A 14183-nucleotide genomic window follows, 5' to 3' on the forward strand; every position below is an offset into this window, starting at 1 on the left:
AGAGAAGGAATGAAACTGGATGGAGCACCCGGCATCGACCTGGGCACTGGAAATGACAATGGCAGACCCAGCCATGTCGACCCTGCAAAGTTCTCCTCACTAACATTGGGGGCTTGTCCCAAAATTGGGAGAGCTGTCCCAAAGACTAGTTAAGCAACAGCCTGACATACTCACGGATTGATACCTTGCAGACAATGTCCCAGACATCACCATCCCTGGAATAAAAACAAGAAATGCTGGAAATACTCAGCAGTTCTGGCAGCATCTGTTGAGAGAGAAGCAGAGTTAATATTTCAGGTAGTGGCCCTTCATCAGAACTGGCAAATATGAGAAATGTAATAGGTTTTGAGCAAGTAAAGTGGGGGTGGGGAAAGAAATAACAAAAGAGAAGCTGTTGATAGGACAAGCTCACAGAATAACTGACCAGAAGGTCATGGAGCAAAGGCAAATGGTATGTTAATGGTGTGCTGAAAGACAAAACATTAGTACAGAGAGGGTGTTAGTTGACAGAAAAATGAACAGCCCTGGCCCCAAGCACAAACATGAAAAAAAAACAATGGGTAGGCACAGTAGAAACAAACTAAATAAAATAAAGAAAGAAAGAAAGAAAAAAATAACTAAAAATAAAAAGGGGAGCCCGTTATGCTCTGAAATTATTGAACTCAATGTTCAGTCCGGCAGCCTGTAGCGTGCCTAATCGGTAAATGAGGTACTGTTCCTTGAGCTTGCGTTGATGTTCACTGGAACACTGCAGCAATCCCAGGACCGAGATGTAGGCATAAGAGTAGGGGGGTGCATTGAAATGACCAGCAACTGGAAACTCGGGATCATGCTTTCGGACTGAGCGGAGGTGTTCCGCAAAGCGGTCACCCAATCTGCGTTTGGTCTCCCCAATGTAGAGGAGACCACATTATCAGCAGCGACTACAGTATACTAAGTTGAAAGTACAAGTAAATGGCTGCTTCACCTGAAAAGAGTGTTTGGGGCCTTGGATAGTGAGGAGAGAGGAGGTAAATGGGCAGGTATTACACGACCTGCGATTGCAGGGGAAGTTGCCGTGGGAAGAGGACGAGGTGGGGTAATGGAGGAGTGGACCAGGGTGTCGCGGAGGGAATGATCCCTTCGGAATGCTGGCAGGGGAAGGGAGTGGAAGATGCATTTGGTAGTGGCATCACGCTGGACGTGCGGAAATGGCGGAAGATGATCCATTGGATGTGGAGGCTGGTGGGGTGGAAAGTGAGGACAAGGGGAACCCTGTCGCGGTTCTGGGAGGGAGGGGAAGAGGTGTGGATAGAGTTGCAGGAAAAAGGCTGGACAGGGTTGATGGCCCTGTCAACCACAATTGGGGGGGGGGGGGGGAATCCTCGGTTGAGGAATGTCCTGTCCAGAGGTGGTGGCATTGTGGTATACGGGAGGGAGGGAGTTGCCCTGGAAGTTCTGAACATTGACACCTGACCCCATGAAGTCTCATGGCATCAGGTCAAACGTGGGAAAGGAAACCTCCTGCTGATTACCACCAACTTCCCGCCCTTGACTGATGAATCAGTGCTTCTCCCTGTTGAACAAGAAGGAGCACTGAGGGTAGCAAGGGCACAAAATGTACTCTGGGTGGGGGACTTCAATGTCCATCACCAAGAGTGGCTCGGTAGCACCATTACTGACTGAGCTGGCCGAGCCCTAAAGGACATAGCTGCTAGACTGGGTCTGTGGCAGGTGGTGAGCGAACCAACGAGAGGGAAAAACCTGCTTGACCTCGTCCTCGCCATACTACCTGTCGCAGATGCACCTGTCCATAATAGTATTGGCAGGAATGACCATTGCATAGTCCTTGTGGAGATGAAGTCCCGTCTTCACACTGAGGGTACCCACCATCGGGTTATGTGGCACTACCGCTGAGCTAAATGTGTTACGATGAGCCGGGAGGAGCGCACTGTTCATTGTAATCCCACTTCTCCACAGGTCACAACATATATTTAACTTTTCCCTCTTACTGATATGGTCAATCATATACTCTATTTTTCCCAGAATAAAACACACTAACCAGATTTCTTTAATAAGCAACAATATTATCAGTTTATTATAAAACAAATCTTAACCAGAAATGAAGTAAAGCATAAACACACAGATTGAAATATTAAAGTTCCTTTTTACCTTAGCCCCTCTCGCACACACACACACACATATACCGGTTAACCAGAAAAATAAAGGGATTTTTGTTTCTAGAGCTCTATTACAGACAAAAACTGCTTGGGCTGGATACTTGCTCATTCCTGATGAAACATTAGATGAGATATGTTGTGTTCCAAAACTGGCATACAGTCTGGCCTCCGAGTACACGTAGACAGGTCACTGGGATCTTTTGGAACAGTTCTTTTCAGGCAGCGTTGAGAATTAATTTAACAAGCTTTTCTTCAAAGACAGGAGATGAGATGAGTTGACACAGTGAACTTTTCAGGGTCTTTTAGAAAGGTGCTGGAAAGCTGAGCTGGGTTGTGGTCTTCTCTCCTTCCTTGGAAATTCTTCTCTCTCCTTGGAAGTTCTCACTCTTTTTATACAGTTCAACCCCAACTTAAAACAATTCAAAAGCGAAACCTCCATCAATCTTGACCTGTCACTTCTTTGTAAATAACTTCTCCAGGTGTTCACAAAGTTTTCTGTTGTTTATTAAGCTGGATGTCAAGTGGTTTCCTGCAATGGCTTCTTGTTGCTGAAAGTCAGGTGATTTCCCAGAAAGACTTGTTTTCCTCACATGACCTCTCAGTGCCCCTTTTAAAAAAACATTTTCAGAGAAGTATGTCTAGAGGCTCCCTTTCAGCCTTCATCTGGTCTTCCTGTAACAGGTTTTTATTTTTTCTCACACTGTATTTTGAGCTCCCCCTTGGTGAAAGCTTGTTCACCGCTTTCCAATTATAAGGCAAAGAAATGAGCACAAACAGACTTTCTTCGGTTCAAAGAAGAAAAGCGAAATTTATTAAAACTTAAACTCTAATTCGGTTAACGCCTGCGGATACATGACGTGCCCACGCTAGCATGCATACACGATACACACGTGCAGATAGGGACAGAAAAGAGCAGAAGAAAAAATAAGGTGGAAAGGTTTGAGGCAATATCTGAAGTGTTGTTACAGTTCTTTGAGCTCACTGTAGAGTCCTTGTTTGTAGGTAATTCTTGTGTTTCGTTGGGGCCCAGTATTCTTCTTGAACCTTGTTCACTGTAGGAGACTTTTCTCTCTTGGGGTTCATGTGTCTTCAGTGGATTCCAAAGCTGGTGAGAAAGAGGTGGGAGCAGACAGGAGAGAGATGTTCTCAATCCAGGAGCCAGGAGCTTTCTGTCTTCAAGCACTGTTTCTCCAATTTAACTCTCAGTTCAGAACTCTGCAACAGCCAGTTAGTCATGCGATTAAACTGGTCTGACCACGTTTGTTCTGTGTATTGGGAGCAGGGACTGGTTCCTTTGTTCCAACACTGTCTGCTAGTATGCAAAAGCGTCTTTCTGGCTAGGGGCCTGGCAGTTCTTTGTAACAAGCCCTCTTTACTTCCCAGCAACAATTTGAAGTTTAATGTCCATGTGGTGAAATTAATGTGCCTCATTCTTGGCAGGTGGAGCCAGCATGACATCCCTTTTGAAAACCCCAAAGTTTAACATTTCTTCAATCTTTCAAAAATGAATCCTTACGAAATATATTTAACAAAACACAAAGGTACTTTCATAACAAATGGGATAGATTTCGATCAGATCTAGCAACTCAAAACTGGGCATCATGAGGCGCTGTGGGCCATCATCAGCAGCAGAATTGTATTCAACCACAATCCACAACCTCATGGCCCTTTATATCCCCCACTCTACCATTATCATCAATCCAGGGGACCAATCCTGGTTCAGTGAAGAGTGCAGGAGAACATGCCAGGAGCAGCACCAGGCATACCTCAAAATGAGGTGTCAACCTGGTGAAGCTACAACACAGGACTACTTGCATACCTAACAGCAGAAGCAGCATGTGATAGACAGGGCTAAGCGATCCCGTAACCAAAGGATCAGATCTGAGCTCTTCAGTCCTGCCACATCCAGTCATGAATGGTGGAGGACAATTAAACAACTGACAGGAGGAGGAGGCTCTACAAATATCCCCATCCTCAATGATGGGGGAGCCCAGCGCATCAGTGCAAAAGACAAGGCTGAAGCATTTGCATCCATCTTCAGTACCTCACCTAAATTACTGTTCTTCATGCATGAGCCTTGATAGTGAGTGTGGGCAGGCTATTCAAATATAGATGGCATCATGGCCAATCTTCTTCTGTTTTTGCTTACATTCATTTCCCATTTACCAGGAGTCAATGGATAGTAACCAGGAGCAGAAATGCTGGCTGATTTTCCACTCTTATTATGGGATCACTGGAGGCTAGTACGGCTTTAATAATGCACTATTTGGGGTCTTTGCCCACTAGACCACTTTAATGTCTCTTATCCACAGGAAATATTAAATGTTACGTAATTATCAGATTTTTTTTGGTTTTGGTGTACTTGGACCATGTCAATTGGTGCATAATCTGCTCTGAGCACGTTTCTAATTTTTAATCTGAAACTGAAAACCTTTGCAAACAAATGATATAAAATGATTTGTTTGCACCGACTTGCCGTCTTTTTTGGATGAGACATTAAACCAAGGCCCCATCTGCCTCTTCAGGTGAACGTAATAAGATCCCATGACACTATTTAAAGAAATGTTGGAGCATTCTTTGGTGTCATGGCTAACATTTATCCCTAAACCAGCACCAGTAAAATAGGTTATTTATTTATCTCTGCAAGTTGGCTGCTGTATATTCCTACAACACAACAGTGATTGCGCTTCAAAAGTAATTAATTGGCTGTAAAGCGCTTTGGGATGTTCTTGGGTTGTGAAAGGCATTATATAAATGCAAGTTATTTCTTTACTTGGAAGTAGTTACTGACAGGAATTGTTTATTTTTAGTATAAAATCTAAGAGTATGCGAATAATAAGTATTTTATCTTCTAATGCTCTGAGCATTGTGATAAGTGCTTTTCAGATTAAATTACGATGAAACTGTAAACCACATTGAATAGGTTAAAATACTGTTGAACTGTGTAGAACTTTCAAACTAACAAAATAAAGTGTCAGATTGTCTTGTGGTTTATTTGGAAACTCAGCCTACCAAATGTACAGAACAAGTTTAATATTGTAGCCTTTATAATAGCTAATTGTCTGCTTTGTAAAATAGTTTCACAATGTATTGTCAGCTTTTTTGAGAAGTCACTTTTTGGGATCCATAGAATTAGTGCAATGTGACTTCTTGTTTTGCCCTTTTCGGGAAATTCCTGGAATTCAGCTCAGAACTATTGTGTTTAATGTACAGGTTATGCCACCAGTAAACCTTATTTGTGTTGAACAGCATTTAGTTACAAAATTCTGAGCATTAAAGGATAAATTTGATTGCCAAATACTGTATAGTGTAGAATTTTATGCTGCTTAAAAGGGTTTCATGAATTGACAATTTAGAATAATGTAACACTGCCTTTTATGGTTTGTATATTGCTAATCATTTTTTTTCAAAATTAAAGCCATATAAAATTGACCATTGTAAAGAATAAATAGGATTGCAATATCTGGGTGGAATTGGATTTTCAATTACTTTCCCTCCCAAATTTACTTTTGTGTAAAAGAAGCACAAAAACATTGCTTCTGATTGCAGTTATGACTTCTGAATTTAATTTTTTATCTTTACCCAGTACAGACTCAATGGGGTGAAAAACCACCTACTGTGCTGTACTATTTATTTATTTTAGTTTTATTTAGAGATACAGCACTGAAACAGGCCCTTCAGCCCACCGAGTCTGTGCCGACCATCAACCACCCATTTTTATACTAATCCTACACTAATTCCATATTCCTACCACATCCCCACCTGTCCCTATATTTCCCTACCACCTACCTATACTAGGGGCAATTTATAATGGCCAATTTACCTATCAACCCGCAAGTCTTTGCCATGTGGGAGGAAACCGGAGCACCCGGAGGAAACCTACGCAGACACAGGGAGAACTTGCAAACTCCACACAGGCAGTACCCAGAATTGAACCCGGGTCGCTGGAGCTGTGAGGCTGCGGTGCTAACCACTGCGCCACTTTGGGGGATTTAACAAGCAAGCTTAAATTGCAACTTGTTTTCAATACATTGTGCAGTTATGCCTTCAATTTACAATTGCTGCAGGGATGTACTGAATAGAATTCTAGGAGTACATTGTGCACATGGAATAATTTTGCATTCAATCCCACATTGAGGCTAGTGTTGAGAAGATGGGAGGAGTGAGAAGCCAATGATTCAATTTTTACAATTTTAGATTTGTTATTTCTGTGGTGGGGGGGAGAGAGTATATTTTTTTATGTATGGTTGTTTTCAATCCCTTTAAGATAAAATTGCCTTAAATGCTCTTTTTTGTCCCTTCGTTAGTACTGACCTGTCCTATTCACCTGTTTTCTGGAAAAGTTAGAAGCATAGAACCATAGAAAAGTAACGGCAAAGAAAGAGGTCATTCAGCCTCTCATGCCTGCGCCTCTCAATCTAATCCCACCTTCCAGCACCTGGTCCGTAGCCTTGAGGTTACAGCACTTCAGGTGCAGCTCCAGGTACCTTTTAAATGAGTTGAGGGTTTCTGCCACCACCACCATTCCTGGCAGTGAATTCCAAACACCCACCACCCTGTGGATGAAAAAGCTTTCCCTCCTGTCCCCTCTAATCCTTCTACCAATCACCTTAAATCTGTGCCCCCTGGTAATTGACCTCTCCACAAAGGGAAACAGGTCCTTCCTGTCTATTCTATCTAGGCCCCTCATAAGTTACCTGTCAGCCTACTCTGTTCTAAGGAAAACAACCCTAGCCGATCCAATCTTTCCTCACAGCTGCAATTTTCAAGCCCTGGCAACATTCGTGTAATTCTCCTCTGTACTCTCTCCACAGCAATTATGTCCTTCCTGTAATCTGGTGACCAGGACAGTACACAATACTCCAGCTGTGGCCGAACCAGTGTTTTATACAGTTCCAGCACTACAGCCTGCTTTTGTATTCTATATCTTGGCCAATAAAGGAAAGCATTCCATATGCCTTCTTCGCCACTTTATCTACCTGTCCTGCCACCTTCAGGGACCTGTGGACATGCACTTCAAGGTGTCTCACTTCCTCTACCCCTCTCAATATTCTCCCGTTTAGTATATATTCCCTTGCTTCGTTTGCCCTCCCGAAATGTATTAGCTCACACTTTTCTGGATTGAATTCCATTTGTCACTTTTCCGCCCTCTCAACCAAACCATTGATATCATTCTGGAGTCTACAGCTATCCTCTTCACTATCAACTATACGGCAAATTTTTGTGTCCTCTGCAAATTTCCCAATGATGTCTCCAACATTTAAGTCCAAATAATTAATATATACCACAAACAACAAGGGACCCAACATTGAGCCCTGTGGAACGCCTTCCGTTCGCAAAAACATCCATTGACCATTACCCTTTGTTTCCTGTCACTGAGACAATTTTGGATCCAACTCGCCACATTCCCCTGTATCCCATGGGCTTTGACTTTTCTGACTAGTCTGCCATGCGGAATCTTATCAAATGCCTTACTAAAAGCCATGTGGACAACATCCACTGCATTACCCTCATCAATCCTCCTTGTTACTTCCTCAAAAAATTCAATGAAGTTAGTAAGACACGGCCTTCCCTTTAAAAAATCCATGCTGACTATCCCTGATTAATCCATGCCTTTCAAAGTGATAGTTTATCCTATCCCTCAGAATTGATTCTAATAATTTGCCCACCACCGAGGTCAGACCGATCGGCCTATAATTATTTGGCCGATCCCTCGCACCCTTTTTAAACAATGGTACAATGTTCGCAGACCACCAATCCTCTGGGATCTCGCCTGAATCTAGTGAGGATTTTAAGATGGTCCTCAGAGCATCCACTATTTCCTCCCTGGCTTCCTTTAACAGCCTGGGATACAGTCCATACGGCCCTGGTGATTTACCTACTTTCAAGGATGTCAGACCCTCCAGTACTTCCCCTCTCATTATGCGTATCATGTCTAATATTTCACACTCCTCTTTAACGACAATGTCTGTATTATCCCTCTCCTTTTTGAAGTCAGAGACAAAGTACTCACTAAGAATCCTGCCCACAGCTTCTGCATCCACGCATAAGTTACCTTGCACATCTCTGATAGGCCCTACCCTTTTCTTAGTTATCCTTTTGCTTTTTATGTACTGATAAAACATCTTTGGGTTTTCCTTGATTTTACCTGCCAATATTTTTTCATGTCCTCTCTTTGCTTTCCTAATTTCCTTTTTTACTTCACTTTACATTTTCTATACTCCTCCCGGCTTTCTAAAGTATTACGTTTTTTGTGACTGTCATGAACTTTCTTTTTTTACTTTTTCTCACCTTGTATGCTTCTAGATAACCAGGCACTCTAGATTTGACAGTACCACCCTTTTTCTTTGTGGGGACATGTCTACACTGTGCCAGTAGAATCTCGCTTTTGAATGCCTCCCATGGTTTACCACTGATTTTCCTTCAAGTAGCTGTTTCCAGTCCACTTTCACCAGATCACCTCTCACATTCGTAAAAGTTGCCTTCCTCCAATTGTGAACTTATACTCCAGTTCTATCCTTGTCTTTTTCCATAATAATACTAAATTTTCCTGTCCTCACTGGATACAGGTGTGGTGCCGGAGGATTAAAGAACTGCTAACGTTGTACCTCTGTTTAAAAAGGGAACAACGGATAGACCACATAATTACAGGCCAGTTAGTCTAACCTCAGTAGTGGACAAATTATTGGAATCTATTCTGAGAGACAGGATAAATACTTCGAAAGGCACAGGTTAATCAAAGATAAATTGGATTTGTTAAGGGACAATCTTGTTTGACCAACTTGATTGAATTTTTTGAAGAGGTGACAAGGAAGATAGATCAGGGTAGCGCAGTTGACGGAGTTTAGCAAAGCTTTTGACAAGGTCCCACATGGCAGACTGGTTAAAAGCATAAAATCCCATGGGATCCAGGGAAAAGCAGGACATGATCAAAAAGTTTGCAGATGATACTAAGATTGGCCGTGTGGTAGATAGCGAGGAGGATAGCTGTAGGCTGCAGGAAGATATTGATAGTCTGGTCAGATGGGCAGAAAAATGTGAGGTGATGCATTTGGGGAGGTCAAACAAGGCAAAGGAATACACGATTAATGGGAAAATACTGAGAAGTGTAGAGGAAGTGAGGGACCTTGGAGTCAATGTCCACAGATCCCTGAAGGTAGCAGGACAGGTCGATCAGGTGATTAAGAAGGCAAATGGAATCCTTTATTTTATTACCCGAGGTATATAATATAAGAGCAGGAAAGTTATGCTGGAACTGTACAACTCATTGGTTAGGCCACACCTTGAGTACTGTGTACAGTTATGGTTAGCTCATTACAGAAAGGATGTAATTTCACTAGAGAGGGTACAGAGGAGATTTACGAAGATATTGCCAGGACTGGAAAAATGCAGCTATGAGGAAAGATTGGATAGGCTGGGGTTATTCTCCTTGGAACTGAGGAGATAGAAGGGAGATCTGATTGAAATGTACAACATTTTGAGGGGCCTGAATAGAATGAAGGTGAAGGGCCTATTTACCTTAGCAGAGAGGTCAGTCACTAGGGGGCATAGATTTAAAATGATTGGTAGAAAAATTAGAGGAGAGATGAGGAAAAACTTTCTCACCCAGAGGATGGTGGGAGTTTGGAACTCACTGCCTGAAAGGGTAGTTGAGGCAGAAACCCTCAACTCATTCAAAAAGAGTCTGGATATGCACCTCAAGTGCCGTAATCTGCAGGGCTACGGACCAAATGCTGGAAGGTGGGATTAGAATGGGTGGATCGTTTTTCAGCTGGCACAAACACGATGGGCCATGTGGCCTCTTTCTGTGCCTTAAAATTTCTGATTCTATGATTCTAAGTCTAACTGTTTTATGATCTTTGGGCTGAATTTTCTCCTCATTGGACGGGAGCTGTCCACAGACCGAGAAGTCAGTGGTGATCCTGCCTCTGCCTGGTCTGGGGATCCAGTCCGGATTTTACGGTCTTTAATAGGTCTGAGGTGGGACTTCCACTTCATTGAGGCAGGAAGTCCCGCCTAATGGAGCTGCCGGCCAATCAGTGGATTGGCAGCTCTTAGTTCCAGCAACACCACCTAGAGTGGTGGTCACTGCTGGGACTGCAGTCCAGCTTTGGGAAGAACAGGAAGGATGGCCCTGGGGAAAGGTAAGTTTTAGGGGCTTCGCTGGGGGTGATCGGTCAGGCCCCAGCGAGGCAAGGGTGGTCAGTTGGGGGTTGAGGGACATGCTGGACGTTGGAGGTGGTTGGGGCATCGGGAGCAGTCCCCCGATGGCACAGGGTGCCTAACCAGGAGGCCCCCACCCCCCCCCACCCCCCACCAGGCCGTCAGAGAGCCGCCTGCTTTTGTCAGTCGGCTTTTCTTAGGCCTGGGCCATCCGACCGGCCGAGGGTAAAATCCCCGTCACGGTGAGCGAAGGCCCTTAAGTGGCCATCAATTGGCCACTTAAGAGCCTTGATTGGCCTAGGGTGGGCAGGTCATTTCCCGCCGCCACCACTCTGCGTAAAATGGCAGCGGAGGCTGGAGCCGGGTGGCAGGAATGGCTCTCCAAGCCTCCCACTCCACTTTACTTACCCTCCCCGTCTCCCCCCCTGCCGGCACTATCCTGCATAAAATTCCGGCCACCATCTGGAAAATGGTCACCCACCTCTGCTTCATCCACTTGCTTAGCTTCATTTCCTAAGACTAAATCTAGAATTGTGCCCCCTCTCGTTGGGCTTGTTACGTACTGGCTAAAAAAGTTCTCTTGATTGCAGTTCAGGAATTTTGTGCCCTCTGTGCCCTTCACACTGTTTGTACCCTGATTGATATTAGGGTAGTTGAAATCCCAAACTATTACTGCTGTATTGGTTTTGCACTCAGAAATTTGCCTACATATTTGTTCTTCTATCTCCCTCTCACTATTTGGGGCTCTATAGAACACTCGTAGTAGTGTGTCCGCCCCTTTTTTATTTCTGAGCTCAACCTATATGGCCTCATTTGATGATTCATTTAATATATCATCCCTCCTCACATCTGTAATTAATTATTTAACCAATAATGCTACACCCCCTCCTTTGTTATCCCCCTCTCTATCTTGCCTGAAAACTCTATATCCAGGGATGCTGAGCTGCGATTTTTGCCCCTCTTTAAGTCAATTTTATGTTATAGCAATGTTATAATGCTGCCATGTGTCTATCTGTGCCCTCAGGTCATCAACTTTATTTTCTGTAATCCTTGCATTTAAATAAATACCTTTCAACACTGCGAAATTCCTGCGCTGCACACTTTTTAACCTTTGCTTCTTCTGTCTTTCAGAGTCACTCGCTAATTCCCTGCCTCCTATTCCCTACCCTGAATTTGTCCCATCTGAAACTGCCTTCAGGTTCCCATCCCCCTGCCAATCTAGTTTAAACCATCCCTAATAGCACTAGCAAACCTTCCTGCAAGAGTATTTGTCCCAGTTTTGTTCAGGTGTAGACCTTCGGCTTGTACAGGTCCCAACTTCCCTAGAACCAGTCCCAATGCACCAGAAATCTGAAGCCCTCCCTCGCGCACCATTTCCCCAGCCACGCATTTATCTGGTGTAATCTCCTATTTCTACTCACTAGCATGTGGCCTTGGGAGTAATCTGGAGATTACTACCTTTGAGGCCCTGCTTGCTAATCTCTTTCCTAACTCCCTAAACTCAGCCTGCAGGACCTCTTCCCTTTTTCTACCTATATTGTTGGTACCAATTTGGACCACGACACTACGGCACTTTGGTGCAGTACTGAGGGAGCATTGCACTGTTAAAGGTAATGTCTTTTGGATGAGATGTTCAACCAAGTCTCAGTCCAACCTCTCCTGTGGACGTTAAAGATCTCATGCACTATTCAAAGAGAGGAGGGAGTTCTCCCAGTGTCATTATCCCCCAGCCAATGCATTAAAATGATCTTGTCATTTGTTTCATTATTATTTGTAGGACTTTCCTTGCAAACATTATCTGCTACATTGTAATAGTCGCTATAGTTCAAAAGTTCTACATTGGCTGTAAAGCGCTTTAGGACAACCTGAGGTTGTGAAAGGCATTATATAAATGCAAGCTCACTCTTCATACTACTTGAAGATGTAATCTATTTATTTGCTTGCATTGCCTCTATTCCATTGGTCCTTCTAGAGTCCCACTCCTGGTGTACTGTTGGTAAATTTTGGAAGAAAGTTCATTAATTTCAGATGATGTAGTGGGTAGCTATTTCCTTTTATACATAGTTGTAAACTTAGGATCATGACCTAAATTTGTTCTTTGATATGTGTGATAATGAATTTACCAGCTGAATCATGGAGGCATAAGTGGAATATGTAAGTGATTATTCTGTTGCAAGCACCACCTGACTGCCACCCAAATTTGATTTATTTTATGCGTGTTTTACTTTCTTTCAATTGCCTTGCACCAGATTGTTTTTGTCATCTTTATAGGTTTGGAAGAATTACATGAGCACTTTTCATTGGAGTTTTTCTTTAACCTATATTTTAATTGTTTTCCAGCTATTGAAGCTTTGCAGTTGGGAAGGTATCTTTATCAAGGTTGTTGAGGTGTCAAGGGAGAAGGAGCTGAGATATATGCTGAAAGGAGCTGTTTATGTCATTGCAACAAGTGAGTTGTAATCAAATTATCATTTATACAAACCTTTGATATGTTATCAGAATCTGTTCAAGGCAATCATACAACATTAGTATACAGTTTAAGAAAGAATTACATAATGTTTGCAGGCAGTATAATTGCGTCCTTATAAATCAGTTTTTTGCACTAAAAAAAACTTTGAATTAATCAACTTATTTACAAACAGCATAGCAAAGTGGAAATTTAATTCTTAAAAAGTTTATTTGTACTCTGAATTAAGGAGACTGCAACACAAAAGACAGGAATTTAATTCTACTGTAACAGATGTTCTATGGTGGGCATAGTGGGTGGAATCTTCTAATTCTACGGAGGCAAGTTTAAAGGCAGGACCGGGAGCAAACTTCCGGGTTAGGATGTTGGGTTACTGGGCTGACGCGATCCCGTCTCCAGGCGATAATGCCAGTGGCAGGTGAACAACGGAAGCAGCTACCCATCTGACAGCGGCAGGTAGCCAATAATTGGCAATTAGGAGGCTAATGAAGGGGACGGGAAGGAATCTGCCAGGATCTTCCCGCTGGTGGAGCGGCTTCCTGCTGAATGCCGAGCCTGGCATCTCCATGAAGGCAGCCTCCCAGTGACAGGCTTGCTGACCGTCAGAGCTGGAGATGCCATGCCCCAATGATGTGGGTGCAAGCAGGAAAGGATGCATCCACATCCCCAGTGAATCCATAGGAGGGTTTCCCCTCCACTCTGAAGAACCTACTGACTTCAGCCTCGTTGTTTGTGATATATCTTTGAAGGTGCCCCCATGTCTAGGCACCCTCGTGCTCTCCTTGCTGCCTGAGCAGCGCCCACCTCTCCCAGAGGTGCTGCCAACCTTCCAAAGCTGCAGGCCCACTGATTGGGTCTGCAGCCTCAGGAATCCACCCTAAATTGGACAACAGAGGCAGTCAACTAGAAGGCTGCATCCCAGATCGCACAGGCTGGCGGGACTCACAGACCATCAGGATCAGGACTTGCATTTGTCTTTAATGGAAGAGTAATTTCAGAGGCAGTATGATTCTACCCAGTGAGTCAGAATTTTGCTGTTTTAAGGCAATAGGGTTTTTATGCTATGCAGAAGTTATCACAGCTACTGATTTACCATGACTGAATAAGTCAAATTGTATTATCTTCCAAAAATGTATAATGAGATTTTTACTGTTTTGTAGAAAATGCATTTCACAATTTTTGTGCATTATTTAAAAAATTGGTACGAGTGGCCTTTATATTTTATGTATATATTTATATATATATTTCTTGACTATTTAATTCTATTCAGTTTTAATCCCTTACCATTTTCAAAGCTGAAAATACAGAGCAAAAGGGTATGCAAGATACACCAATTGCAGATAAATATCTAGTATTTAGCAGTAGAGGCGAGATGTAATGTGATCTAGCTGCAT

General features: G+C 43.2%; 1 protein-coding gene across 10 annotated transcripts in view; it reads left to right on the plus strand.

Moving 5' to 3' along the window:
* The window catches only part of LOC137370030 (ATP-binding cassette sub-family C member 9-like), a 363176-nt gene that overhangs the window by 113190 nt on the left and 235803 nt on the right, over window positions 1-14183 (plus strand). For all 10 annotated transcript variants that reach the window (XM_068032031.1, XM_068032023.1, XM_068032028.1 and 7 more), the window contains one exon: window positions 12663-12771. In XM_068032031.1, coding sequence (XP_067888132.1) covers window positions 12663-12771 — 109 coding nt within the window. The remainder of the gene's footprint in view (window positions 1-12662; window positions 12772-14183) is intronic.

Source organism: Heterodontus francisci, chromosome 5, assembly GCF_036365525.1.
Source record: "Heterodontus francisci isolate sHetFra1 chromosome 5, sHetFra1.hap1, whole genome shotgun sequence".
NCBI classification, from domain to species: domain Eukaryota; kingdom Metazoa; phylum Chordata; class Chondrichthyes; order Heterodontiformes; family Heterodontidae; genus Heterodontus; species Heterodontus francisci.